Source organism: Giraffa tippelskirchi, chromosome 1 (genome assembly GCF_054371585.1).
Source record: "Giraffa tippelskirchi isolate mGirTip1 chromosome 1, T2T-mGirTip1v1.2.pri, whole genome shotgun sequence".
NCBI lineage: Eukaryota > Metazoa > Chordata > Mammalia > Artiodactyla > Giraffidae > Giraffa > Giraffa tippelskirchi.
This window is the reverse complement of record NC_137275.1, coordinates 217,626,420-217,651,005: the sequence shown is the minus strand read 5'-3', so window position 1 is coordinate 217,651,005 and position 24,586 is coordinate 217,626,420. Positions and strand designations below refer to the sequence as shown.

General features: G+C 52.6%; 1 protein-coding gene and 1 long non-coding RNA gene across 4 annotated transcripts; one reads left to right on the top strand and one right to left on the bottom strand.

Annotated features, from left to right (window-relative positions):
• Positions 1-4,636: 4,636 nt before the first annotated feature.
• On the bottom strand, positions 4,637-7,343 carry LOC145540356 (uncharacterized). The gene is made up of 2 exons (XR_014078332.1): positions 5,862-7,343; positions 4,637-4,982 (listed from the first exon to the last, which is right to left on the bottom strand). It is a non-coding gene; the product is annotated as an uncharacterized LOC145540356 (long non-coding RNA).
• Positions 7,156-23,798, top strand: KIF12 (kinesin family member 12). Of its 3 annotated transcripts, XM_081561409.1 has the most exons (20): positions 7,156-7,308; positions 9,483-9,944; positions 16,460-16,525; positions 16,621-16,699; positions 16,850-16,977; positions 17,094-17,169; positions 17,531-17,665; positions 17,835-17,970; positions 18,911-19,002; positions 19,179-19,329; positions 20,004-20,122; positions 20,205-20,309; positions 20,908-21,010; positions 21,093-21,183; positions 21,382-21,468; positions 21,854-21,944; positions 22,016-22,114; positions 22,739-22,839; positions 22,937-23,055; positions 23,382-23,798. In XM_081561409.1, exons 4-20 carry the CDS (start codon positions 16,631-16,633, stop codon positions 23,480-23,482), a joined length of 1,803 nt encoding a protein of 600 aa, XP_081417535.1. In that variant the 5' UTR covers positions 7,156-7,308; positions 9,483-9,944; positions 16,460-16,525; positions 16,621-16,630; the 3' UTR covers positions 23,483-23,798. The 3 variants fall into 3 exon arrangements, with proteins under 3 accessions (XP_081417535.1, XP_081416054.1, XP_081416933.1); XM_081559928.1 differs by lacking the exons at positions 7,156-7,308; positions 9,483-9,944 and adding an exon at positions 16,354-16,389; XM_081560807.1 differs by lacking the exons at positions 7,156-7,308; positions 9,483-9,944 and adding an exon at positions 16,364-16,389 and having other exon boundaries at positions 18,911-19,008.
• Positions 23,799-24,586: the final 788 nt, after the last annotated feature.

Genomic DNA, 24,586 nt, shown 5'->3' with positions numbered 1-24,586 from the left:
ATCCCTCCATCATCCACCTATCATCCACTCATCCAATCGTCATCCATTCCTCTATGGCTAGTTTTACTCACTATTGTATCCCCCATGCCTGGCACATAATCCTCAACCAATATTTGTGAAGGAATGAAGAGAGATTTGGGCCCAGTCTATGAGCTCTGGGTTTGAGTCTTTCACCTTCTCCTAGTCTTAGTGCAGTAAGGGGTAAACAGTGCCCTACTCACCTCACAGGACTTTCGCGAAGCTCTAATGGGGAGTAGACAAGTGCTTTGCAAACCGTAAAGGGCTGTGCAGACATAGTCAGCATCAGGCTCTGTGGGGGCTGGGCCTGCAGACCAGGTCTCTCTCAGGTCTGGCTGGTGAGACCTGTCAGACGCTTCCCCTCGGTCTGCCAAGAGGCCCAGAAAGGAAAGGAAATTGACATTTAATTAGCATCCACGATGTGCCAGGGCTCCACACACTTTAACCCTGTCTTCTCTTTCCTTGTACAGATCAAAAAAATGGAAGCCCAGAGAGGTCCATCATTTGCACAAGGTCACACAGCCAGTGAGGAGCACAATCCAGGTTTGAACCTGGGGCTGTGAGCCCCCAGACTTGTGCTTGTGACGGCGCCCCACAGCACCTCCCTTTAAGGGCATACTGCTGTCTTCCTGCGTCCCCAATGTCTTAAGTCCCCACCGTTCAAGGTCACACAGCAAGCTCCTGGCGGAGTCTTTACCAAAGTGTTTCCATGTAGTTTTTGCATTGACTATTTCCTTTTTGCTTCATAGGAATTTCACCCCTTTTATTTGTAAAGAAAAGCCAGTGTAAATGTCCTCCCCACACACAGGCTAACCCTTGTCAGACAGAGGTGTATCTGTGCCGCCCTCTAGGGCAGGGGACCGAAGAACAGCTGCTGGCCACAGTTTCCTGCAGGGCCTTTTCTCGGACCCTTGCGATAGTTGACACACAGGTGTGGCTGTGCTGCCAGAAGCCCCCGACTCCCAATTTTCAAGCTTCCTGTGACCCTCAGCACAGGGCAGCCTTCTAGGACCCACGCAGAAACCATACCCTGAAACCTAGAGGCCAGGGGAACAGTCCTTCTGGAAATTCTATTCTTGTACCTCAGGCTGGGACAGAAAAAGAAACACCATAGCCACTGTCCTGGGCCACCCACCGAGGGCCTGGCACAGCACTGGGCACCTCACCAACATCCTCTCTTTGAGTCTTCTCAACAGGAGAGGTTGGCCTAAATAACACCATTTTACAATGGAAAGGGAAGCTAAGGCTCAGAGAGGCAGAGTCACCTGCCCAAGACCACAGAGCTGGCCAGGAGCAAATTGGGCACAAGACAGAACCCTTGTGTATACATTGATTTAAATCAAGGGCTAAAAATAAAACATTGTGCACTTGAAATAGCGAGTCCCCTCCTCTAGGCCAGACACCGTCTGCAGTCCTGGGGACCTGGTCCAACCAGAAACTGGTAGAAGCAAGTCCTATTTCTGCTAAAGACTTGCTGAGTGACCTGGAGTTGATCACTCTTTTTCTCTCAGCCCAGAATTTGCCCTGTGTGAGCTGAGTGTACTGAGAGTCTGAGTCTTTTATGCTCTGTCTTATATGTTGTTTGGGTAACAGTCGACGAAGTAGAATTTAGCGGGTGGGAGAAGCTGGCTGAACTTTGTGGGGTTGTGATGCAGTGTGGCTGAGAGTTACTAAACCCCCCCCTCGGCTGCCAGTCAGAGACCCCCTTATCAACACCCCAAGGAGCAAAATTCCCAGAGGAGTTTGGGTTGTGGGACTGAATCACTGCATTCCTGACCCGCATCGCCACGTCAGGGTCCGAACAGAAGAACTCCAAAGCCCTGGGCCAGACACCAAGGCGGCCTTCCACACCGGTGGACGGTGGATGGTGGGCGGTGGGTGGTGGACAGCGGCTGCTCTCTAAGCTCTGCACTCTGGTGATTCCCACCTGCCCTTCTCCCGGGCAGCCCCTTACCCCTCACCCCAAGACCCAGCGTCCCAGCGCGCCAGTGCCTCCAGCCCCTCAGCCGAGGCTCCTCCTGTCCTCAGTTCCAGCTCCAGCAGGCTGTCCATTTAAGGCTCCACCTTACCCCTTTAAATTCTATTTTTTCAAACCACATTCTTGAACTTGGCAGATAACATGGCAGCCCGACAAGAGCCCTATTTACTCGGAGAGCCGTGAATGGGCCCTTTATAACAAGCTTCATTAATATTTCTACCTATTGGCCAGCTCTCCGTTTCCTCCCCCTATACAAACAGATTCTCCACACAGAAAGACTTTTCAAACGCTCTTGTTGACTTTCCCCAAACAGGCAGGGCCGCCGGGCTGGCCAGGGTGTGTGAGTGTGTGTGAGTGTGTGTGCAGGGGAGGGGGCGTCTGTGGGCGTGCGCCCGCCAGCCTGGTGCAGGAAGGAAAGAGGCCCACTATTCATGGGCAGGGGCGGGCACCCGGGTGAGTCCAGGTATGCTGCGTCTCACAAAGACACACTGAGCCCAGCCTGCCCCGTGAATTCCAGAGCCCTGGCCGGGGGAGCCGGACGGTCCCTCTTCAGCCCCTGCTGTTGGGCTGGGTGATTCTATGCAAGTCCCTACTCTCTCTGGGCCTCACTCTCCTTCTTTGTCAGTTGGGTCTACACCCTGTCACTCAAAGTGTGGTCCATACCCTGGCAGCATCAGTGTCTCTTGAGAGATGCAGATCCTCTGGCCAGATGTGCTGTATCAGAACCGGCATCTTAAGCTCCCCGAGAGATCTGTGTGCAAGATGAGGTTTTGGAGGCATCAGATTCATAGCACATGACCCTCTGCCACCACCAGCACTGTTGTCCAGCCCGAAGGCCATCAGAGACCTTAAACATCATCAAGCCACCAAAGCTCTCTACTTTTTCCCTACTTGGTGACCACAGTCCTGGCCTGTAGCTGGAGCACAGGAAATATATGAAGAAACAGAAAAGTGCATTGTGCAAGTCCAAATCCTGTGCTAGCAACAGGAAGTCTTCCTCACCAGCATTTGAGAACTTGTGAAGAACAGCCCATTCTGTCATCTGGAAGGTCACGCAACATTGAAAGGGAGCATCTAAGATTGCACTGGATGGAGTGAGCTCCCTGTCCTTTGGAGGTATGCAAGCAGAGGCTGGAAGGTCCATGAAGGAAATCAGAGAAGATGAGGAGCCCCCATGTGTAAAGGATGTGCCTCTGGGGCTGAGGGAGGACCACTACAGAGAATGTTGCCTCATCCCAGTGTGCTCATGGGGGCAAGGTGGTACCTTGGAGACAGAGCCATGCCCTCAAGTATAGTGCCCCTGTGAGGACGTGGGCAAATGCCTTCACTTCTTTCCATTTGTTCAGGTGATAAATGTTTATTCCAAGTGTCTGGCTGTCTGCTGGACCTTGGGGGAGTGATAGCAAAGTGGACGTTGTCCTTGCTTTTGTGGGGGAGATAGACCATCAATGTGTAGATTAAAAATTAAATACAAATGCTGAGGAGGAAGCAGAGGAGAGTGAGAGACAAGGTGTGGATGGAGGCAGGGGAGTTGGAAGGAATTTGTTAGCCTGGGCAGTCAAGGAAGACATCATTGAAAGGTGACTTTTTAAAATTTAAATGTGAAGACAGAGGAGCCTAGCATGTGAGGAGCTGAAGGAAGGGTGCCCTCAGCAGAGGGAACTGCATGTGCTAAGGTCCTGGGGCAGGAAATGTTTGGTGCTTTGCAAGGGCTCAGTGTCGCGATAGCATTTCCCATATGAAGTAGAGAGGGACCTGGGATGGGTGGCGATTTCCCAGACCCACTGCGAGCTGGGAGAGAGGATGACACAGAGGAGCTGTTCAGAGCACGTGTGTTTGCTTGTAACTGATCCTTGGGCCCGTATCAGGACTGCTGTCTGCTCTTTCCATCTCTTGGGAGCAGCAAGGGCACTGCCCGGCCTGGGCCCTGGCCCAGGACAGGGTCAGCTGAGCTGGAGGGGGTTGAATGAGCTGCCTGTGTGCATCTTGGCTACCTACATCTTACCTTTTGGGGGAGGGGGTGGCCTGCCCAGCTTTGGCTAGCCTAGATGTCTTGGACAGAAATCCCTGACCCCCTGCCTCGGTCTCAGCAGCCGAAGGCCAGACCCTGTTGGGAACACAGAGCCCTCTGGCCAGCCCACACCCCACTCCCTGGCCAGCCCTTAAGTACCAGGCTGGAAATAACCAGGCTTCTCCACCCCTCAGGGTTGTGGGCTCGCCCACCACAGGGGCTGGGGTGGCTGAACAGAGTAAAGCAGGAGGGCTGTCCCAAGAGAGGCCTCTTGGATTCTTCCAGCTGGGAGGCCCCTACTCTCAGGCTCCAGGAGAGTTGGGGGTGGAGACTGGTTCAAATCCTGGATTGGCCACTGACTCCTCAGGAGGGCTCCAAAATCTGTCTTTGCCATCTGGGCCTCAGTTTTCTTATCCATAAAATGGAGTTGATCATTCCCTCTGAGGGTCATTGTGAGAAATAATATGAATATATGTGTGAGCTTTGTACGCTGTAAAGTGCAGTGCACATAGAAGAGTTCACGCCAAGGGTGAACAGGTCACATCACATGTGAGGTCATGAAAAAACAGTTCTGTAACAAAAGTGGGGTCCAGCTGCTTGCCGCTCAAAACACTAATAAAGAGACCAGGTTGGTGGAAAGGAAAGTTTTCTTTATTTTTGATTCTGGCAGCCAGGGGCAGAGCAGGGAGGGCAAGTGTCGGTCCAAAGGCCAACTCCCTTAACTGACGATCAGCGGGGCAACAGCTTTTACAGGCTGAGGGAGGGGGCTGCAGGTGGAAACAGCACAGTCGCCTCTGACAGTCATCTTGAAATTGAGCACCAGGGGTCTGACCAGTGTCACCTTGACTGTTTTCGGTGCGTTTGATCTTCAGTTCCAGGGGCGGTTTGTTCCCATTTCCTTGAGGCCAGTTCTTGGAATGGTAGCAGTTTATGTCATGGCTACAGTCTAGTCATCATGTAGTTAACTTCTCCAGCCTGGTGGGGGTTTCAGTATTTACAAGACAGCTCACAGGATATGGCTCAGAATATTATCTATAGCTCTTGGGAAGGAACTGAAGGTCCTTGACTTTGCTTAATGACTGAATCATTATTATTTGCACTCCTTTGACTGGGGCTTCCCAGGGGGAGCTAGTGGCAAAGAACCCACCTGCCAAAGCAGGACACGTCAATCTCTGGGTCTGGAAGATCCCCTGGAGAAGGGCATGGCAACCCACTCCAACCTTTTTGCCTAGGGAATCCCATGGACAGAGGACCCTGGCGGGCTACAGTCCCTGGGGTCACAAAGAGTTGGACATGACTGAAGCAACTTAGCACGCACGCACTCCTTTGACGGTATTCCTTGTTTCTGCATGTTCTCACTTCTCTGATTAAACTTATTCTTTGGCTACAGTGTTTTTTCACAGACAAAAGGCAGGCAGAAGGCATGGAGGACAAGGACCATAGGGTCTTGCTCTGTTTCAGTTCTGGCATACAGTCCCAGATCTAATCCCTGCATAGATCACAGCACTCCTGAGAGTCTGTTTCCCCAGCTGTAACACCCAGATCCTTGTCCTCACATAAAAGATTGTTATGAGAATTCAATTATACACCGATTGGAAACAATGTGTGCACTGAACAACTACTATGTACCTTGCTCATGGCATTCTTGCAAAGGGTAAGGCCCCTTGCCTTCTTCAACTTCAGGGAATCTTTTCCTGAGGTTCAAGATAACACAGGGATGTACTCAGGAAACCAGACAAAGGACAGGGGAAGAGAAGTGTTCTGGGTCTCAGACTTGGCCCCCAGAGTCAGGCTGCTGGTCAAGATCCAGTCTCATTCTCTTACTGTCCCTGCAACTTGGGCCAAGTTACTTACCTTCCACATGCCTCAGTTTCCCCATCCATAGAGTAGGGAGGATATTAATACCACAACAGGCCATTGCTGTGATAAATGACATCAGTTGATAGGGCTGAACTTAGTTCTTGGCCCATTGTGTTTAATTCATCATGTTTGAGCTATCAGAAGTAGCAGTAAATAGAAGTTCATCGTTGTAGTAAAATAGTGGCAGTGACGGTAGTAAAATAGTGGCAGGATAAATATTAGTAGCAGCAGTAGATGTGATGGATGTTGCTAAGTCATGACCAACTCTTTTGTAACCCCAGGGACTGTAGCCTGCCAGGCTCATCTGTCCGTGCGATTTCCCAGGCAAGAATGCTGGAGTGGGTTGCCATTTCTTTCTCCAGGGGATCTTCCTGACCCAGGGATCAAGCTTGCATCTTCTGCATTGGCAGGCGGGTTCCTTACCACTGAGCCACCTGGGAAACCCAGAGGCAATGGTAGTAGTAGTATAAATAATAATAGTAATAGTAGCTGAAGTACTGGTAGTAGTAAAAGTATTAAGAAGTACTGGTACTTCTTAATATTCTTACTAAAGTACTTAAGAAGTACTGAGCCTTCCCTCGCAGTCCAGCAGTTAAGACTGCATGCTTCCATTGCAGGAGGTGAGGATTTGATCCCTGGTCAAGGAATTAAGATCCTGCATTCCTCATAGTGTAGCCAAAAAAAAAAAAAGTACTAGTACTAATAGAAGCAGTAATTGAATTACTGGTATTGCAAGGAGCAGTGGTAGTAGTAGAAGTACTAGCTGTACTAGTAAATAGTGGCAGCAATAGTAGCAGAAGTAGTAGTAGGAGTGGATGTACTATTATGATAATAGTGGAGTGCCAAAGTAGAGAGGGAAAGCTGAGAGAATTCAGCCCCTTTTAGTTCTGGGGAGACAGGACATCAGGGTCTAGGCTATGGAAATCAGAAAAGGAGAAGGGCTCAGAGAGATGAGGTTGGAAAGAAATGAATGGGTGCAGAGCCCTAGAAATTGGTGCTAATCAAATCATCCTAGGCTTGGTGAGAGAAGATGACTCTGTTTCAGGGACAGAGTCTTGGAGTTGTGGGCGGAGGGCTGCGTCTCCCTCTCCTCCTCCCCAGGGAGGCAGGCACAGTGTTTGTTCCCAGAAATCCTACAGCGCTGAAGGAGGCAGGGTCGTAGATGCCTCTGTCCACTGACCTTCCTGCACACTGAGGCTGTGTGTGTGTGGTGTGTGTGTGTGTGTGTGTCTCCCTCGGGTCACAAAGCAGGGAAAGGATGACTTTGTGGCCTCAGGAGACTTCCTGCAGCTCCAGTGGGACCAGCTCAGAGGGCTTGGCAGCTGGACTTGGTGAGGAAGCCTCAGCTTCGTGTTCCAGCGCCTCAGCTGCCAGAGGCGCGAGTCAGCAGTGGGGCCTGGCCCCCACCCAGGCAGGAACTCAGTGCCCCAGTGCTGATAAGGTGGGCGGGGCTTCCTGGAGAGCCTGAATAATCACAAGGAGGGGTGCTAGGGCATCTCCAGGCTCATCTGGAGGAGTGAGTGAAGACCAGTTCTTAGAACCATTCCCAGAGCTTCCATGGAAACGTCTATGTTCTGGCAGTTTGGAGTATGATCCCACCACACTCCCTTGGCCTTTGATCCCGCTAAACCACAGTTGGCTCTTCAATTTGTTCTACCTCTGGGCCGTTGCTTGTGCTATTCCCTTTGCCTGAAATGTTCTTTTCTCCCTTCTGCCCATCCCAATTTCTACCCATTTATAAAGCCTGTCCCAATGTCACCTCTTTCAGGAAGCCTTCCCAGATTCCCCAGCCCTTGCTCTCTGGTCAGGATTCACCTTTTTTTGCCTGTGCTCCCACGGCATTTGGGTTTAACTGCTGTGAGTCATTCAGTTTAACAGACATGCCCTGATTCACCACCCAGTCCCTGCCCTCAGAGAGCTTAGAGTTCTCCCAGGCAGACAGATTTTACAGCCCCACCCCAACTCCACCAGATGGGCTCAGGTCCTGGGGCTGGTAGGTATGGGAGGTGTGGGTCCTCAGAAGAGGGCTCCCATGTCAACCCAGGAGGGCTTCCTGGGAGAGTGTGCAGCTTCTCTATGCCCAAGCAAACAACACAAATGACACAGTGGATCCTTAGCACCTAGTTTGTGACCTGGCATGGAGTGAGTGCTTTGAACGTGCTTAATTCACATTCAACTTGATTGTGCAGCTTCACCTTACACATTAGACAGCTTCTTGTCACCTGTGTGGAGAACATTTAGAAAGGGAGAAAAATCTGGAAAACTCTCAACAGATCCTATGGTACCTGCAGGGAGAGCCCGTGGGCAGTTCTGCACTTTGCAATCTGTGAATCCTCAGTGGATTCTAACCTTGAAAAGAGAGAATCTCAGGCCACAATGAGATGGCTTTTCCTGAAGTCTGGTCCCAAGAGAAGGGCAGATGTTCTAAATAATTTTTATGTATTTATTTTATTTTTGGTGGCACTAGGTCTTCATTGCTATGTGGGCTTTTCTCTAGTAGTAATGAGCTGGGGCCACTCTTTAGTTGTGGGGCGCAGGCTTCTCACTGCAGTGGCTTCTCTTGTTGCAGAACACAGGCTCTCAACATGTGGTCTTCAGTAGTTTCAGTATGTGGGTTTAGTAGTTGCGACTCGTGGGCTCTAGAGTACAGGTTTAGTTGCTTCACAGCGTGTGAAATCTTCTTGAACCAGGGATCGAACCCATGTCCTCTGCATTGGCAGGCAGAGTCTTATCCACTGCACCACCAGGGAAATCCCAGATGTTCTATTAATAGAAAAAGCAGATACAAGGTCTCAAAAATGCCCATCAAGATCTGAGAAATCACTCTCCCAGGACACACTTCAAGATACACGCTGCATGGGATGACTTGGTTATCAAGAAAAAGCGAAAGCTGGAGTTGACAATCCTGACTGAGCATTAAAACCATCTGGAGTGCGTTGGAAACACTGATGCCTGGTCCCCGCCCCCAAACCAATTAAACAAAATCCCCACGGGTGGGGCCTGGAGTCCCCAGGTAATTTTGATGCCAGGGGTGGAGCTCCACTGCCTGAAAGTATCACTCAGCTTTCCCCAGGGAAGAAGCAGGGGAGTGTGAAAGCTGATAGGGGAGTCTGTTGTAAGAGAGACGGTAAAACTAAGGCAAATTGTGGACGTAAATGGTCAACTTCAGTTATCCAAGTTTAGCTTTGCAGAACAGCTCACAGGACGAGGCTGCAGACAGTAGAGGACAGAATACAAATTCTGGCAACAGACAGATCCCCACTACACCATTTAGTGGGTGCCTGACCCTGGGCAAGTTACCAAACATCTCTGAGCCTCATTTTCTTCATCTGTAAAATGGGGACAATTTTAGTGCCAATCCCAGAAGGTTGCTTTGAAAATTAATTAAATTAGAAAAAGTGTCCAGTGTTCAATAAATATTAACTCCCAGCCCTCTGACCCAGAAGGTTCCAGACACATGAGGCATCACTGTGCAAGAGTCAGTACTTAATGTCCCTTAACATTCTTACATATTAACATTATCGCCTTTAGAGGAGGATATCCAGCTCACAGGTAAGTCATTCCTGGGTGAGTAGTGGGTGGACTGAGTCACAGGAAAGTTGTTTCTGTTTCTAGGGAGAAGAGCTGAGATCCTGGAAACAACAGGAGTTTCAACCACCCTGGGTCCTTTGACTTCACAACCACCCTATACAGCCTCATCTTCACCAAAAGATGAAGCTTGGCTTCAGGCAGTATTATTTCCTCTGGCTGGACATTCATGCCTTCATCAGACAGTGAGTGTGTCTCTGTGCCAGACCCTGTGCTGAGCATGCGGATGGAATCCCTAATCCTCACCAAGCTCCTTGTCTAGCAGAAAGCCTGGCATGGCTGCCAGTACCCACCATGTGCATACGTGTGTGCTAAATCGCTTCTGTCACGTCTGACTCTTTGCAACCCTATGAACTGTAGTCTGCCAGGCTCCTCTGTCCATGGGATTCTCCAGGCAAGAATACTGGAGTGGGTTGCCATGCCCTCCTCCAAGGGATCTTCCCAACCCAGGGATTGAACCCTTATCTTTTATGTCTCCTACATTGGCAGGTAGGTTCTTTACCATTAGTGTCACCTGGGAAGCCCAGTACCCACTATATACAGCAGAGAAACTGGATAAGGCTTTGGAGGAGAGGAGCCAGGCATTTAAGGTGAAAGAGCAGTGGCCCGGGGCTGCCAATGGGTTACTGTCTCCATCTTATGCTAAAATTACTACTCTTGATCACGAATGCCACTGCCGTTCTAGCCGTGCTGGCCCCCTTCCATTTAACCATCTGTAAAATGGGATAGGGGGCCAGAGAGACGTTCATTCAGTGATCCCTGCAGTCCCTGCTTTGGAGAACTCTGTGAAATGAGTCTTGTGGCCCACATTGATGTTTTAATTAAAGATTACAGCAAGCTCTGTTTGGAAAATTTCACAACAGGCCTTGGACCCATCTGGCTTTTCCTCCGCGGGGGAGACAAGTGGAGCAATGACAGATGGGTGTCACGTGATACAGAGAGCCCGTCCTCCCCGCTGATCTTCCTTCTCATCTTTCTTCCATCTCAGTCCAATGCAGGGCTGCCTGGCAGGGCGAGCCCTGGGCTGGGCTCCACCTCTTCCCACAGGGCCTCGGTCTCTGTACCTCTCAAGGGAGGACAAGCCCTCCTGCGTCCTGTGTTGGGAGGAGCAGAGGGCATTGACACCTGGGCTTTCCAGGGCCCACTGGAGCCTGTCCTCCTCGCTATGGGAGCTCTAAATCTGTAAGCTCATAGTTGGGTCCAAGAGGCTAGCTTGGCCGGGGCTGGAAGAGTATCACTCAGTTTCTGGGCACATTTGAGAGCAGTTTTGTGGCAGGAGTTGATGATCTCTATGATAAATGGGTCCCTAAATGAGTCCTTAGCTCATGAGGCCGAGAGTGTGCGGTTAGCCTTGAGAGGAAGGGAGGGAGGAGAGACGGAGGTCGGGGTGGGACGCAGCCAGCAGCCCTCTCGCCAGGCTCCCTTCCTCCTCCTCGGCTCCTTCCTTCCTTCTCATCAGCATCTGTTGAATTCTTCCTGTGTGCAGGGCCCTGCTCTGGCTCAGAGACCCCAGGGATGGAGCAGCACAGTCCCTGCTCCCCAGTAGAAGGAGGAACAATCTGGTGTGATCCACGTTGTAACAGGAGGGAGGCTGTGGGGATACAGATGTGGTTCCAGCCTAGTGGGTGCGGGGTGCCAGGAAAGGCGTTCCACGGTTGGGAAGACTTGCAGGACAAATCCACCAGGTAGCAAGAAGGGAGCCCTCCGGCAGAGGGAACTGCAGTGGCAAAGGTTTAAAGGAGCCAAAGGAAAGCCTGGGAAAGCTTTGGGCTGGAGCACTGGGTGCAGGGGTTGAGGGTGGTGGATAGTGGAGAAGGACAGCTGGAGGGGGCAGCAGGAGACAGAACCCAAATGGCCTTGGGTCTGAATGGTCTGGAGTCCCAGGTAGGGGACATCAGACCTTATTCTGCGGCCCCGGGGAGTTTGCGTTGGTTTTTCTCAGGGAGGATGGCTGGAGCTGAAGGGAGGAGAGTGGCTTGAAGGAGCTGGAGCCAGGAGCAGGGTGTGCGTGGGAGGGCCCCATGATTGCTCAATGCCGCTTTTATTCATTCCCTTGAGGAACACTTCTTGAGGGGCTGCTCATCCCTGTCCAGGACCAGGCTGGCCAGCCCCTCCACAGTACACAAGCTCTGAAGAAAATGTATAGAAAGAGCGTGCCCGAGCTCGACAAAGCCTCCTTTGTGATGAGCCTGGGGGCCATGTTGACGCAATGCTCTGCTGCCCTCTAGCGAAGCCTGGAGAGGCACCCCTGCAGGGTCCAGTTCAGTTCAGTGGCTCAGTCGTGTCTGACTCTTCGCGACCCCATGAATTGCAGCACGCCAGGCTTCCCTGTCCATTACCAACTACTGCTGCTGCTGCTGAGTCACGTCAGTCGTGTCCGACTCTGTGTGACCCCATAGACGGCAGCCCACCAGGCTCCGCCGTCCCTGGGATTCTCCAGGCAAGAACACCGGAGTGGGTTGCCATTTCCTTCTCCAATGCATGAAAGTGAAAATTGAAAGTGAAGTTGCTCAGTCGTGTCCGACTCTTAGCAACCCCATGGACTGCAGCCTACCAGGCTCCTCCGTCCATGGGATTTTCCAGGCAAGAGTACTGGAGTGGGGTGCCATTGCCTTCTCCAACTACTGGAGCCTACTCAAACTCATGTTCATCGCATCGCTGATGCCATCCAACCATCCCATCCTCTGTCGTCCCCTTCTCCTCCTGCCTTCAGTCTTTCCCAGCATCGGGGTCTTTTCAAATGAGTCAGCTCCTCGCCTCAGGTGGCCAAAGTATTAGAGCTTGAGCTTCAGCATCAGTCCTTCCAACGAATATTCAGGATTGATTCCTTTAGGATCGACTGGTTGTATCTCCTTGCAGTCCAAGGGACTCTCAAGAGTCTTCTCGAACATCACAGTTCAAAAGCATCAATTCTTTGGTGCTCAGCTTTGTTTGTAGTCCAACTCTCACATCCATACATGACTACTGGAAAAACCATAGCTTTGACTAGATGGATCTTTGTTGGAAAAGTGATGTCTCTGCTTTTTAATATGCCGTCTAGGTTGGTCATAGCTTTTCTTCCAAGGAGCAAGCGTCTTTTAATTTCATGGCTACAGTCACCATCTGCAGTGATTTTGGAGCCCCCCAAAATAAAGTCCGTCACTATTTCCATTGTTTCCCCATCTGTTTGCCATGAATCTATGGGACCAGATGCCATGATCTTAGTTTTCTGAATGTTGAGTTTTAAGCCAGCTTTTTCACTCTCCTCTTTTACCTTCATGAAGAGGCTCTTTAGTTCTTCTTTGCTTTCTGCCATAAGGGTGGTGCCATCTGCATATCTGAGGGTATTGATATTTCTCCTGACAATCTTGATTCCAGCTTGTGCTTCATCCAGCCTGGCACTTCACATGATGTACTCTGCATATAAGTTAAATAAGCAGAGTGACAATATACAGCCTTGATGTACTCCTTTCCTGATTTGGAACCAGTCTGTTGTTTCATGCCCAGTTCTAGGTCAGTTGCTTCTTAACTTGCATACAGATTTCTCAGGAGGCAGGTAAGGTGGTCTGGTATTTCCATCTCTTTAAGAATTTTCCACAGTTTGTTGTGATCTACACAGTCAAAGTCTTTGGCATAGTCAATAAAGCAAAAGTAGATGTTTTTCTGGAACTCTCTTGCCTTTTTGATGATCCAGCAGATGTTGGCAATTTGATCTCTGCCTTTTCTAAATAAAACTTTGAACATCTGGAAGTTCATGGTTCACATACTGTTGAAGCGGACTTGGAGAATTTTGAGCATTACTTTGCTGGCGTGTGAGATGACTGCAGTTATGTGGTAGTTTGAACATTCTTTGGCATTGCCTTTCTTTGGGATTGGAATGAACACTGACCTTTTCCAGTTCTGTGGCCACTGCTGAGTTTTCCAGATTTGCTGGCATATTGAGTGCAGCACTTTCACAGCATCATCTTTTAGGATTTGAAATAGCTCAACTGGAATTCCATCACCTCCACTAGCTTTGTTCATAGTGATTCTTCCTAAGGCCCACTTGACTTTGCATTCCAGGATGTCTGGCTCTAGGTGAATGATCACACCATCGTTGTTATCTGGGTCATGAAGATCTTTTCTGTATAGTTCTTCTGTGTATTCTTGCCACCTCTTCTTAGTATCTTCTGCTTCTGTTAGGACTCAGTTCCAGCTGTGGAAACAGGCAGCACCAGGGTCAATGTGGGGCTTGGGGCCCAGGTAGTGCATCTTGAATTTTCTCAAGAGAATAAATACAGACTACTTACGTCGGTACAGTGATGATGGTGGTGGAGCCGGTGGTTGCAGTGACTAATAATTATGGGCCCTACTGGTTATATAGCTATTGGTGATGGTAGTTTTGGTGACGATGGTGATAGGTGATGGGTGATGGTGGTGGTGGTAGTGGCAGTAATGATGACAAAGATGGAGGTAAAATACTGGTAGTGGTGATGGAGGTGGTGGCTAATAGGGCTATAAAGCTACTAAGAACATTCTTTTATACACCTTAAGGTGGGAGCATGCACTCATTTCTTTGGGCACAGATCTAGGAGTGGAATTGCTTGGTCAAAGGACAGGCATGTGTTTAGCTTTTAGTACATGTTGCCAAATAGTTTTCCAAAAAACAATTGTTTCCACACTTTTACCTGTAACGTATAAATTCTTGGTGCTCCACATCCCGAGAAACACTTAGTGTTGTCCATTTTGTTCACTAATGTATCTCAAATGCCTGGAAGCCTGTTGCATAGAGGAGACTTAATACAAATTTGCTGAATGAAGGCTCAACATAAGGATGGTAGACGTCCACTTTCACCATTAGAGACCAGAACCAGAACTGTGCTCCTGCTTGTGGACACCCAGTGATGACCACATTCAGATCCAGGTTGGGAGCTTGGTGCAAAAGACCTACCCCTAGCTCATCACACCCCAGTGTGCACAGGCCCTTAGTCTCGGCACTTTGCTCAAAATTCCTTCAGGGTGGCTCCCCTCACTCTAGTTTGAGGAGGAACAGCAGTCTGATCAAACCAACACACACTAAGATGCGAGTGACTGAGTCCTTAACCCTTTTAAGAGCATTTAAAGGAGCAACTTGTTCATTTGCTGGGTTTACAGCTGAAAAGGGCTACCTGCTGGAGCAGGCAGCTCAGGACTTAAGAGTTCCAAGTTCTCGGTTAAACTCTCTCAGATCAGCCATTTATAGCTGCTTTCTCCTTAGACAACTTCCCCTGCCTACCTCTAGTTTCCTGGTTTTGTTTTTACGTTGAAAAACAAGGATGGTAATTCTTGTCCTATCTACCTCAATTATTCAAAAAATTATAATAAATTAAGGAATTTCAGAGTAGAAAAGAATCTTGGAGTTCACCAGGGATTTGCTTTTAAATAATTCTTTACAATATAAGAATCACTTTCAGTTACGCTGGTTCATTGAAATCATGAAACTATAATCTCTTCTCATGGGTAGGAAACAGGTTGAAGGAGGAAATAACTTGCCCAGGGTTCTGCAGTTTGTTAGTGGCAGAGCTGGAGGCAGTGGCTTTGTTCTCTCTAATTCTCCCTACAGATCTAGCTAATAGCCCTATAAACCCAGAAAGTCAACTGGCTCTTGCGTGCATGCCTCCAGTGCTTGGGGAACTCACTGCCACCCAAGATACCCCATTTGCTATTTGGGTTGCTCTGATAGTTGGCTGTTATTTATGGTGTACAGATCATGTTACATTGAGAGGGGGTGACGATTAGAACTTTCATTCTAATGTTTGTTTGAGGGAAGAGGAATTAACAGAAATATTCAGAGAACAGGCAGAGACAGCCAGAATGGCAGTAATTATAACAATCAATACCCATTGACGGTGTCACTTTCCTGTTGGTAACCCTTCATTGGCTTCCTGATTCCTGGGGAATGAGTCCATATTCTTTGATGTGCCTTTCACGAGTGGGGCCCAGCTTCAAACCTCTCAATGCCACATACACCTCCCCACCCCACCCTGGCCTTCCCACAGGGTTTTCTTTCTGCCTGGAACACCCTCACCCACCACTCTCACCTTCCTGCTCCTACAGGCCTCCAAATCCACCCTCCCCCTAAACCCAGGCACTAGATTGAACTTACCTGTCTTCCTAGCAAGACTGTGAGCTCAGAAGGGGCAGGATCTGCATGGGATTCTCCCGTACTGGTGCCCTGCATGGAGACTGGCACTGAATGGGTGACTGCCCCACCTCAGCACATTCACAGACATCTCTGCTGCTCTCATCAGCCAGGCCAGGAGAGGGTTAAACAACTGCCCCGGCCTTGGAGAGGCAGGTGACCCAAAGTTTAAACCAGATGCTTCGGAGCCTTGTAGTCGGCTAAGCTAAGCTCGGGAATCCAATCCAGCCACATCTTCCTGGAACTGGGACCTGGGCCCCCTCCCATCCCTCTAGACCCCTCTCCCCTCCCTGGGCTCAGCTGGAAGCAGCTGGAACTGCTGTGGAGGGGTGAGGTGGGAAGGAAGATTACAAAACGGAAGGAGTATGCGGAGAGAGTAGGAAGAGCCTGGTGCTATGCTCTGCCGAGACTGTCTGTGCGGCCTGGGCTGAGCCCGTCCTAGTCCCGGCCTCGGTATCCCCATCTGTGCACAGAGGGGGTTGGTCTGGTGGTCCCTCCTGATGAGACTGGACAAGGGCAAGAGATCCACAGACTCCCGAACCCTCTAGCTCCAGACTTTTCCACCACACAGGTGGGAGTTTGGGTAAATCTTTAACTAGCTAGCTCTGGGCAGGTCGAGCCTTTCCGGATGGATGATTGCCTGGGGAAGGGGGGCGATGAGAGTGGGGGATGTAAGTGTGTATAGCCAGTCCCAATGTGAAGGGGGAGGGTACTGGGGAGCGAAAAGAACCAGACTCGGGCGGAGCTAACTCCGTGTGCAAAGCAGGACATGGAGGAACGCGGGTCGCCCGACGGGTAAGTACAGATTTAGGGAGGTTCAAGGAGCCGCTGGGACACGGATGGTTAACTCGAGTTGCTGCCACAGGGACCCCGCGCGGAACCTGGAGCAGGGGCCGGAGGGGCCAGAAACGCCCATCCAGGTGGTGCTCAGGTAGGTGTAGGTTGGCTCGGAGGGGTGCGGCGAGGAAGGAACTGATGGAGATTTCAGGATGGACATCCGCCCCCTGCCGCCTCGTCCGACCACAGGGTGCGCCCCATGAGCGCTGCCGAGCTGCGTCGAGGGGAGCAGAGCGTGCTGCACTGTTCAGGGACCCGGACTCTGCAGGTGAGGACCTCCTCCCCTCCCCCAAAAAAACACCTTCGGGGAACTCTCCAGGTCCCTCCAGGTCAATTTCCCCCAGACCCCGCCCCCCCCGAGGTAAGCTCCGCCCTCTCCAGGGTGCCCCGCCCTCTTCTCTATGGCCCCCTTCCCCAGGTGAGCCCCCCGGGCGGGGGCCCGGACGTGGCTTTCCGCTTCGGCGCGGTGCTGGACGGAGCGAGCACCCAAGATGACGTGTTCCGAGCGTGCGGCGTGCGGCGTCTGGGCGAGCTGGCGCTGCGCGGGTGAGTGAAGCCCTGGGCTGCCCCGCCCGCGCACGGCCCCGCCCTCGTGCCCCACCCTGCTGCCCCAAGCCCTCCACGCACCAGCCTCGGTACAGCCACACTCCTGCGGCCCGCAGCTTCTCCTGCACCGTCTTCACCTTCGGCCAGACTGGCTCCGGGAAGACCTACACCCTGACCGGACCTCCTCCCCAGGTGGGCCGAGCTCTAGCAGAGCCCCCGGGGGTCAGGGATCGGTGGGCGAGAAGCCTTGGGGAGCGCAGATTCCCACAGGAAAAGGGATTGGACGATGCAGCCCAGCTCCATTTATTTGCAAACAAGGAAACTGAGGATCAGGGAGGTGAGGTCTCGGCCAATCTAGAGCACCTGGGTTCAGGTGTCCCCTTTACTTACTGGCTCTCAGCTTTTCCATCTGTAAAATGAAAGTGATAGCATTGCCTGAGAATTAAATGAGATGTGTGTATGGGAACTTGGCACAGTGCTCTACAAAGAGTAATTATAACAGTGGTGGTGATGGTGGTAGCCCAGCCCCAGGCTCAGCTGTTTCTGCTCCCAGGGAGAGGGGGTGCCTGTACCCCCTAGCCTGGCTGGCATCACGCAGAGGACCTTCACCTGGCTGTTAGACCGTGTGCAACACCTGGATGCTCCTGTCACTCTCCAGGCTTCTTACCTGGAGATCTACAATGAGCAGGTGGGAGACTGGGATGGCTAGAAAGACGGCCCACAAAGAAAGGGAGGCATTTCTTTCCAAGGAGACTGGGTCAAGGGACAGAATAAGTGGGGCCGGGGGGCTGTCGACCATAAGGTCTGGGGGTGGATGAAACAAGAACTCAGGCCCCTCCCTCACCCTCCTGTCTCAGATTCGGGACTTGCTGAGTCTGGGGGCTCCCCGGCCCCTCCCTGTTCGCTGGAACAAGACCCGGGGCTTCTATGTGGAGCAGCTGCGGGTGGTGGAGTTTGGGAGCCTGGCGGCCCTCATGGAGCTTCTGCAAATGGGTGCGTGCTACTTCAAGCTGCTTTGGGATACGTGGGACACAAATATTTTACCTGTTCACTCAGTGCTCTCGGGGTCCCAGGCAGGAACTGTGGGTTCAGAGATGACTCTTGTGGGAGAAAAGGGCCAGCAAACCAACAATTCAGGGACAAACCAAGGGTGCCCCCCACTCCTACCCCTCTGGCCTGCTGATACTGCCTTGCAGACTCTTCCCACCCTCCTCTGCAGCACTCAATTTTACCCCCTGGAGGGATCTCCCTCTTTAAGTGCATGCTTCTCCATCAAACAAAGCAAACCACATCCCTATCCCTTTCCAGACCTTTCCAGAGCCCTGAGAGTAAAGGTCATGCTTCTTGCACATTCAGTAGCTAAGTGGTGTCCAACTCTTTGCGACCCCATGGACTGTAGCCCTCCAGGCTCCTCTGTCCATGGGATTATCCCAGCAAGAATATTTCCTCCTCCCGGGGATCTTCCCGACCCAGGGATCAAACCCGTGATTCCTGCATTGGCAGGTGGATTCTTTACCACTGAGCCACCTGGGAAGCCCTAGCCTAAAGGCTCTTCTGTTTTGGTCTCATTCATCCATTCATCAGCTATTTATTGAGCACCTGCTGTGGCCAGTCTCGGGGTTCTGACCAAGCATTGTGCCACGCCTCCCAGTTGATCTCTCTGCCTGAGTTTCTCTCTATTCACACAGCAATGTGAGAGATGTTGATATTAGTAAAATGTGAATCAGACTGACATTCTTCCACTCAGTTTTCTCCAGTCTCCTTTCACCTGTTCAAGCTAGAACCCGATTCAACACCCATCACATTCCACTCCTGCCTCTGTGCCTTTGCACCAGCTGGCGCCTCTATCAGGATGTCTTCGCTCCTTTTTTATTCATTGGTGACAACTTGCTCTCCCTACCACATCCAACTCTAGGATGTTTTTCCTCTCTAGGTCTTAGCCGTCGAAGGAGCTCCGCTCACACCCTGAACCAGGCCTCCAGCCGAAGCCATGCCCTGCTCACACTCTACATCAGCCACCAAACTGTGAGTGCCCCAGCTTGTAAAGGAGAGGCCCAGGGCCACCCAGCAAGGGTCTGCCTCTGGATGTATAAACCAACTTGGGCGTGCATGGGAGGTAATGGTGGAAACCCTTGGCCCTGTGACTTTGATGACGACAGCCCCTCCCAAGTCCCCATGGAGCCCTGATCCCCCAAACCCAGCAGATGCCTCCTGTGGACCCCGGGGAACCCCCTGCCGGGGGAAAGCTGTGCTTTGTAGACCTGGCTGGCAGTGAGAAGGTGGCGGCCACAGGATCCCGTGGGGAGCTGATGCTTGAGGCCAACAGCATCAACCGCAGCCTGCTGGCCCTGGGTGAGATCTGGGTGGACTGACTGCCTGAGTCCTTCCTCTGTGCCTGACCCACAGCCATCCGTAGTGGGGAAACCAGAGGAATAATCGGAAATGGAGGAGAGTTAAAGAACTGTGATCCAGAAGCCACAGGGCTCCCTGTGGCCTCAGCTTGCTGGTGTTTCATGCTTTCCCTCATAGAACTTTGTTTGTGGATCCATAAACCCTGAGGATACACTTTCATTCTAATTGGGGAGATGGAAACACTCAGTGCAGAATGTGAGCCCTCAGACATTCAACCTGACCCCTGTTGCATTTGGGAAGACTGAGCCCCAGGGAGGAGAAGGGCACTAACCTGTCTTCCCATCTCCCCACCCCCCAGGCCACTGGCCTTGGGGTCTTTAATAGCTGGAATCTACCCTGGCCTTGCTCTCTGCATGCGTGGAGCGATGTGTAGGAAACATCTCTTCATTCAGTCCATTTGTCAGACATTTCCTAAGTCCTTTTGCCAGGCCCTTTGGTGGGCATTAGGGATTAAGGTGGGAGTCCCAGTCTGGTGGCCAAGCAGTCTGAATGGGTAATGAGATCATGTGGAAAGAGACACCCTAGAGACATACAATCCTGGTGGAGACCTAGCTCTGCAGCATACCAGCTGGGTGGCCTTGGACATGGAGGGTGACCATGCTTTCCCCACCCAGGTCACTGCATCTCGCTGCTGCTGGACCCACAGCGGAAGCAGAGCCACATCCCCTTCCGGGACAGCAAGCTCACCAAGCTGCTGGCAGATTCGCTGGGGGGGCATGGGGTCACCCTCATGGTATCCACGGGAGGCTGGCAGGGAGGGCTGGGTCCTGAGGGAGGGCTCCCAGAGAGGAGCACTCAGGGGCAGTCCTCCCCAGGTGGCCTGCGTGTCCCCCTCAGCCCAGTGCCTTCCCGAGACCCTCAGCACCCTGCGATATGCAAGCCGAGCTCAGCGGGTCACCACTCGGCCACAGGCCCCCAGGGTGAGTGGAGAGAGCCACAGGCAGAGCAGAGGGACAGGAAGGGGAGGTGGTGGGCATCATCCATAGCTGGAGACTGAATCAGTGCCACCGTTGAAGTCTGGGACTGAGTCAGAGCAGGGATTAGGGTTGAAATCTTGATGACGGGGTTATGTTTGGGCAGAGTGGGGTCGCAGTCACAGTTCATGGTCAGGGTTAGGGTAGGTTTAGGCTTGGAGTATGATTCAGAACATGCTTCAGGGTCTAGCCAACATCCCAGCTGGTATCGTGACTAAGTCTGAGTTAAGTTGGAGTCTGATGGGTGTCTTACTTGGGGTCAGAATCTGGACCAAGGTTTGGACAGAACTGAGTTTGGGGTTGGACAGGGAGCAGAGTGCAGTTTAGAGCAAGCCCTCCAGGGAGCAGCCAAGGCCACATGGCACTTTGCTGCCATTAGGACAAGGTGTCCCCTCCAAGTATATGTAACCTTGGGCCAGGATTCCAAGTGGGCAAGTGGAGCCTGGGCTGGATTTTAGGCTCCACTTACTCCCTTACCCCAGACCCCCTTGTCCAGTGCAAAACCTGTGCAACCATAAACAGCCTTGGGCTTCTTCCTCTGCAGTCCCCCAAGGCAAAGCCACCCCAGCATTTGGAGACTGAGCTATTGCAGCTGCAGGAGGAGAACCGCCACCTGCGGTCCCAACTGGGCCAAATGGACTCCAAGGGTATGAACTCCCTGGGGGTGAGGGCGAGATGAGGATAGGCTCTGGGGCTCCTGGGGCTCCAGCTGCCTCCTCTTCCCTGCAGCCGCTGGACTCAGTGGGGCCCGGGTGGCCTGGGCTCAGCGGAACCTCTACGGGATGCTGCAGGAGTTCATGCTGGAGAATGAGAGGCTCAGGTAGACTCCCCTAGCCTGGACTCTGTGGCCTGCCCCTCACTGCAGGGCCCCCTCTGCCAAGTTGCCTCCCCTCCCTGGTCCTCTCCCCCCACCCCCCACCCCCCCGCTCCTCTTCTGTCCCCGCCTGCCTCCTGGGGCTCATACTGTGCTGCAGTAAGGAGGAGCTGACTGATGCCCCCACCGGCCCTTGCCTCCCAGGAAAGAGAAGAGGCAGCTGCAAAGCAGCCGGGACCTGGCCCACGGTGAGCAGCGCATCCTGGCCCAGCAGGTCCGCGAGCTGGAGCGGTGAGCGCTGCTGCCGGCTGGAGACCAGCCTGCAGGATGGAGGGCAGGTGGGAAAGGGGGTGGCTCAGCGAAACAGTCAGATCTGCCCTCTGGATCCAGACCCCGGGGCTCAGGCCCCAGCTGTGCCACCAGCTGTGTGACCTTGGGTGAGTCCATTAACCTCTCACTGCCTGGATTTTCTCTTCTGTAAAATGGAGACAATACAGTGCCTGCCTCCCAGGATTGTTCTAAAGACCGGATGGAGTGAATTCATATGTAAAGATCTGAGAACAGTGCCTGGCATGTAATAAGGGCTCCACGAGTGTTTGTTAAAAGCAGGACTTGGGCACCAGGCTGGTGGTAGCATTGAGGGCTCCAGGCAGACAGAACCCAACCTTCTTTCCAGGCGTCTCCTCTCTGCCTGCTACCTTCAGCAGCCAGGCCCTGGCCCAGCCCCACCGTGTCCCTGTGTGATGGTACCACCTCTCCTGTGCCACGTGAGTCTCTGCCCAGCCCAGAGAAGGGAGGGGCAAGGACATCACGGAGCCCCTGACATGACCTTTTGCAGGCCCCGCCACCCCTCTGCCCCTGCTGCCAACTCTGCCCCCTTTGCCATGCGCCGCTGGCCCACTGGGCCTGCCCACGGAGGGAACTCCACTTGCCCCAGGTAGGAAAGGCCGAGGCGGAAGGAGGGAAGGCTAGGGAGAACTGGAGACCTGGATCTAGGGGTCTGTACTCTGGAAGGCTCCAGAACTGCGGGGACTCCAGGGTCCTGGGCTGGGTCATGGCGGGAAGTGGCTGGCTTTGTGTTCTCTCTGCCCGGGGTTCGAAATAGCTGTTAATCTCTCCTCTCCCTCCTCCCCATTCTACCTTCTTTCGGGAACTTATTCTGCCGTTGGCTTATTCATTTATTCACTTACGCATTACTCATTTATGCACTGAATGAATGAGTCAATGAATGCATTTACTTAATGAGTGAGTGTTCACTTATTCAGTAAGTCTCCCCTAAACTCCTTGCTTTGTGGCAGCCCCTGTTCTGGGCACTGAGGATTCACAGAGCAGACGTGGTTCCTGCCCTTGTGGAGTGCCTAGTCTCCAGAGAGGACTTCACAAGGGCCACTCAGTGCCCATGGAAAAAGGGACCACTACCCCTTTATGCTCACCGGACAGTCTTAGTGCCCCATGGTGTAGGCCTGGCAGGGAGCGTGGTGTCATGATCAGCCCCAGGGAAGTGGGGCACAGAGACAGGGCTGAGATCACCCAGCCCCGTGGACTCTGGTCTTTCCTGCAGGTGTTTGGCTCTAAGGCCCCAGGTGATGGGCCCCTGTCTGCCCGGCCCCCTCCCTGGGCGCCCCCATGCTGCCCTGGCTCGGCCAAGTGCTCGAGAGAAAGGTGAGCCCAGCCCTGGGGCGCTGAGGGGTGGGGGGTGAGGGAAAAGGCCTGGGAAATTGAAGGCTCACTTCCCACCACCCAACTCCCCCTGGCCCAGGAGTCACAGTGACTGGACTCAGACCCAGGTTCTGGCTGAGATGCTGACGGAGGAGAAAGTGATACCCTCTGCACCTCCCCTGCCCATGGGGCCGCTGAACGCGTCGCCAGTGCTGAGAGGTGAAGCAGGGCGCAAGGGAAGGGCAGCTAGTGTTTTCTGTGATCTTGGGCCAGAACTCACCTCCAAACCTTAGTCTTCCCGTTTCTGAAATAGGGGGCGGATTAAGTGCTGAGAGTTCTACGATCTTTCTATTTCTCAAACTTGGAATTCTCTTCTTGAAGCCACCTGCACTCCCAGATGTATCCTGGAGCCCGTGGTGTACATGGCAGATGGAGTGGGTGCAGGGCCATCTGAGACTTCCTGGGAGGATGTTGGGACCCTGATGGCCTGGGTGGGGCAGGGCCCAAGGGAATACTGGCCTCAAGCCTCACCATGTGCCCTTTAGGTGGGGCTGCAGTTCCAAACCTGGCCCGGAGACTGGAGGCCCTCAGAGACCAAATCGGCACCTCCCTGCGACGTGGCCGGAGCCAGCCACCCCCTCACTGAGGGCACACGGAGCCCTAGCCAGGTCCTCCCTGCCTGCTGTGGGCAACGTGGGAACCCGGAGACCATCATGTGACCTTTTACTGGGCTCTGCACTCCTGGGTTTCAGTCTCTCCATCTGTTAAATGGGGTAGCAGCTGCTGCTCCGGTCTGCAGCTGGGCTGGGCAGAGACCAGGTCCTGAGGCCTGGGGGTGGGGCTAATGGAGCAAACTGGGGACTCAAAGGGTGAGTGCCACCCCACACTCGAAGAAACGAGACTGGATTCAGGAGAAACCAGGCCACGGGTGATGAAATATATGAATAAAGAGAGACATCAGCTCCAAGTCTGGTTGGTCTTCCCTTCCGACTAGTCAGACTCTGCCCCTTGGAAGAATCCCAGAGAGGAGGGGCTCTTGGGGGAGGGGTCCTGAGGAAGAGGAGACCAGGACTCCTGGCAGAGGTGACTGTCCCCTGCCCCTTCAGATCAGGAATATTTCAGGTTCTCATTTCCTTTTATGTATTGTTGTTGTTCAGTCCCTCAGTCATGTCCGGGTCTTCAGGATCCCATGGACTGCAGCACGCCAGGCTTCCCTGTCCTTCACCATCTCCTGGAGTTTGCTCAAACTCATGTCCATTGAGCCCATGATTCACTCCAACCATCTCATCCTCTGTCACTCCCTTCTCCTCCTGCTCTCAATCTTTCCCAGCATCAGAGTCTTTTCCAGTGACTCGGCTCTTTGCATCAGGTGCCCCAAATATCGGAGCTTCAGCTTCAGCATCAGTCCTTCCAATGAATATTCAGGGTTGAAGTCCCAGGAGGCGCAGCATGTAGCATAAGTCCTCTTGGAGGAGGTTGTCATTAGCCCTACCCATAGAGCCACTGGGTGGGCAATCCACAAATTGGAGAACAATTTTATCTACTATACACATTTTGATTGAGCAACTACTGTGTACCACTAGGCAGGCGTGGGGAGAGGGAATGGCGAGCATCTCCATGAAGGAGGCCTGGGGGAGGCTGCTCTGGCCTTGAGCTGGGGCAGGTGGTGGACTGAGGGGCTTGCACACTCTGTCCCAGCTGCATGTGTCCTGGTACTGGATCATAAGGCCTGACTTCTGAAGCTGCAGAT

What these genes read in the sequence shown, in the direction of transcription:
- KIF12 (XM_081560807.1), top strand. Translation starts at nt 16,364, where the DNA reads ATGGAGGAACGCGGGTCGCCCGACGG. An exon ending in GGCGAGCTGGCGCTGCGCGG is followed by an intron (nt 16,978 to 17,093) that starts GTGAGTGAAGCC and finishes TGCGGCCCGCAG; the next exon opens with CTTCTCCTGCACCGTCTTCA. An exon ending in TGGAGATCTACAATGAGCAG is followed by an intron (nt 17,666 to 17,834) that starts GTGGGAGACTGG and finishes CTCCTGTCTCAG; the next exon opens with ATTCGGGACTTGCTGAGTCT.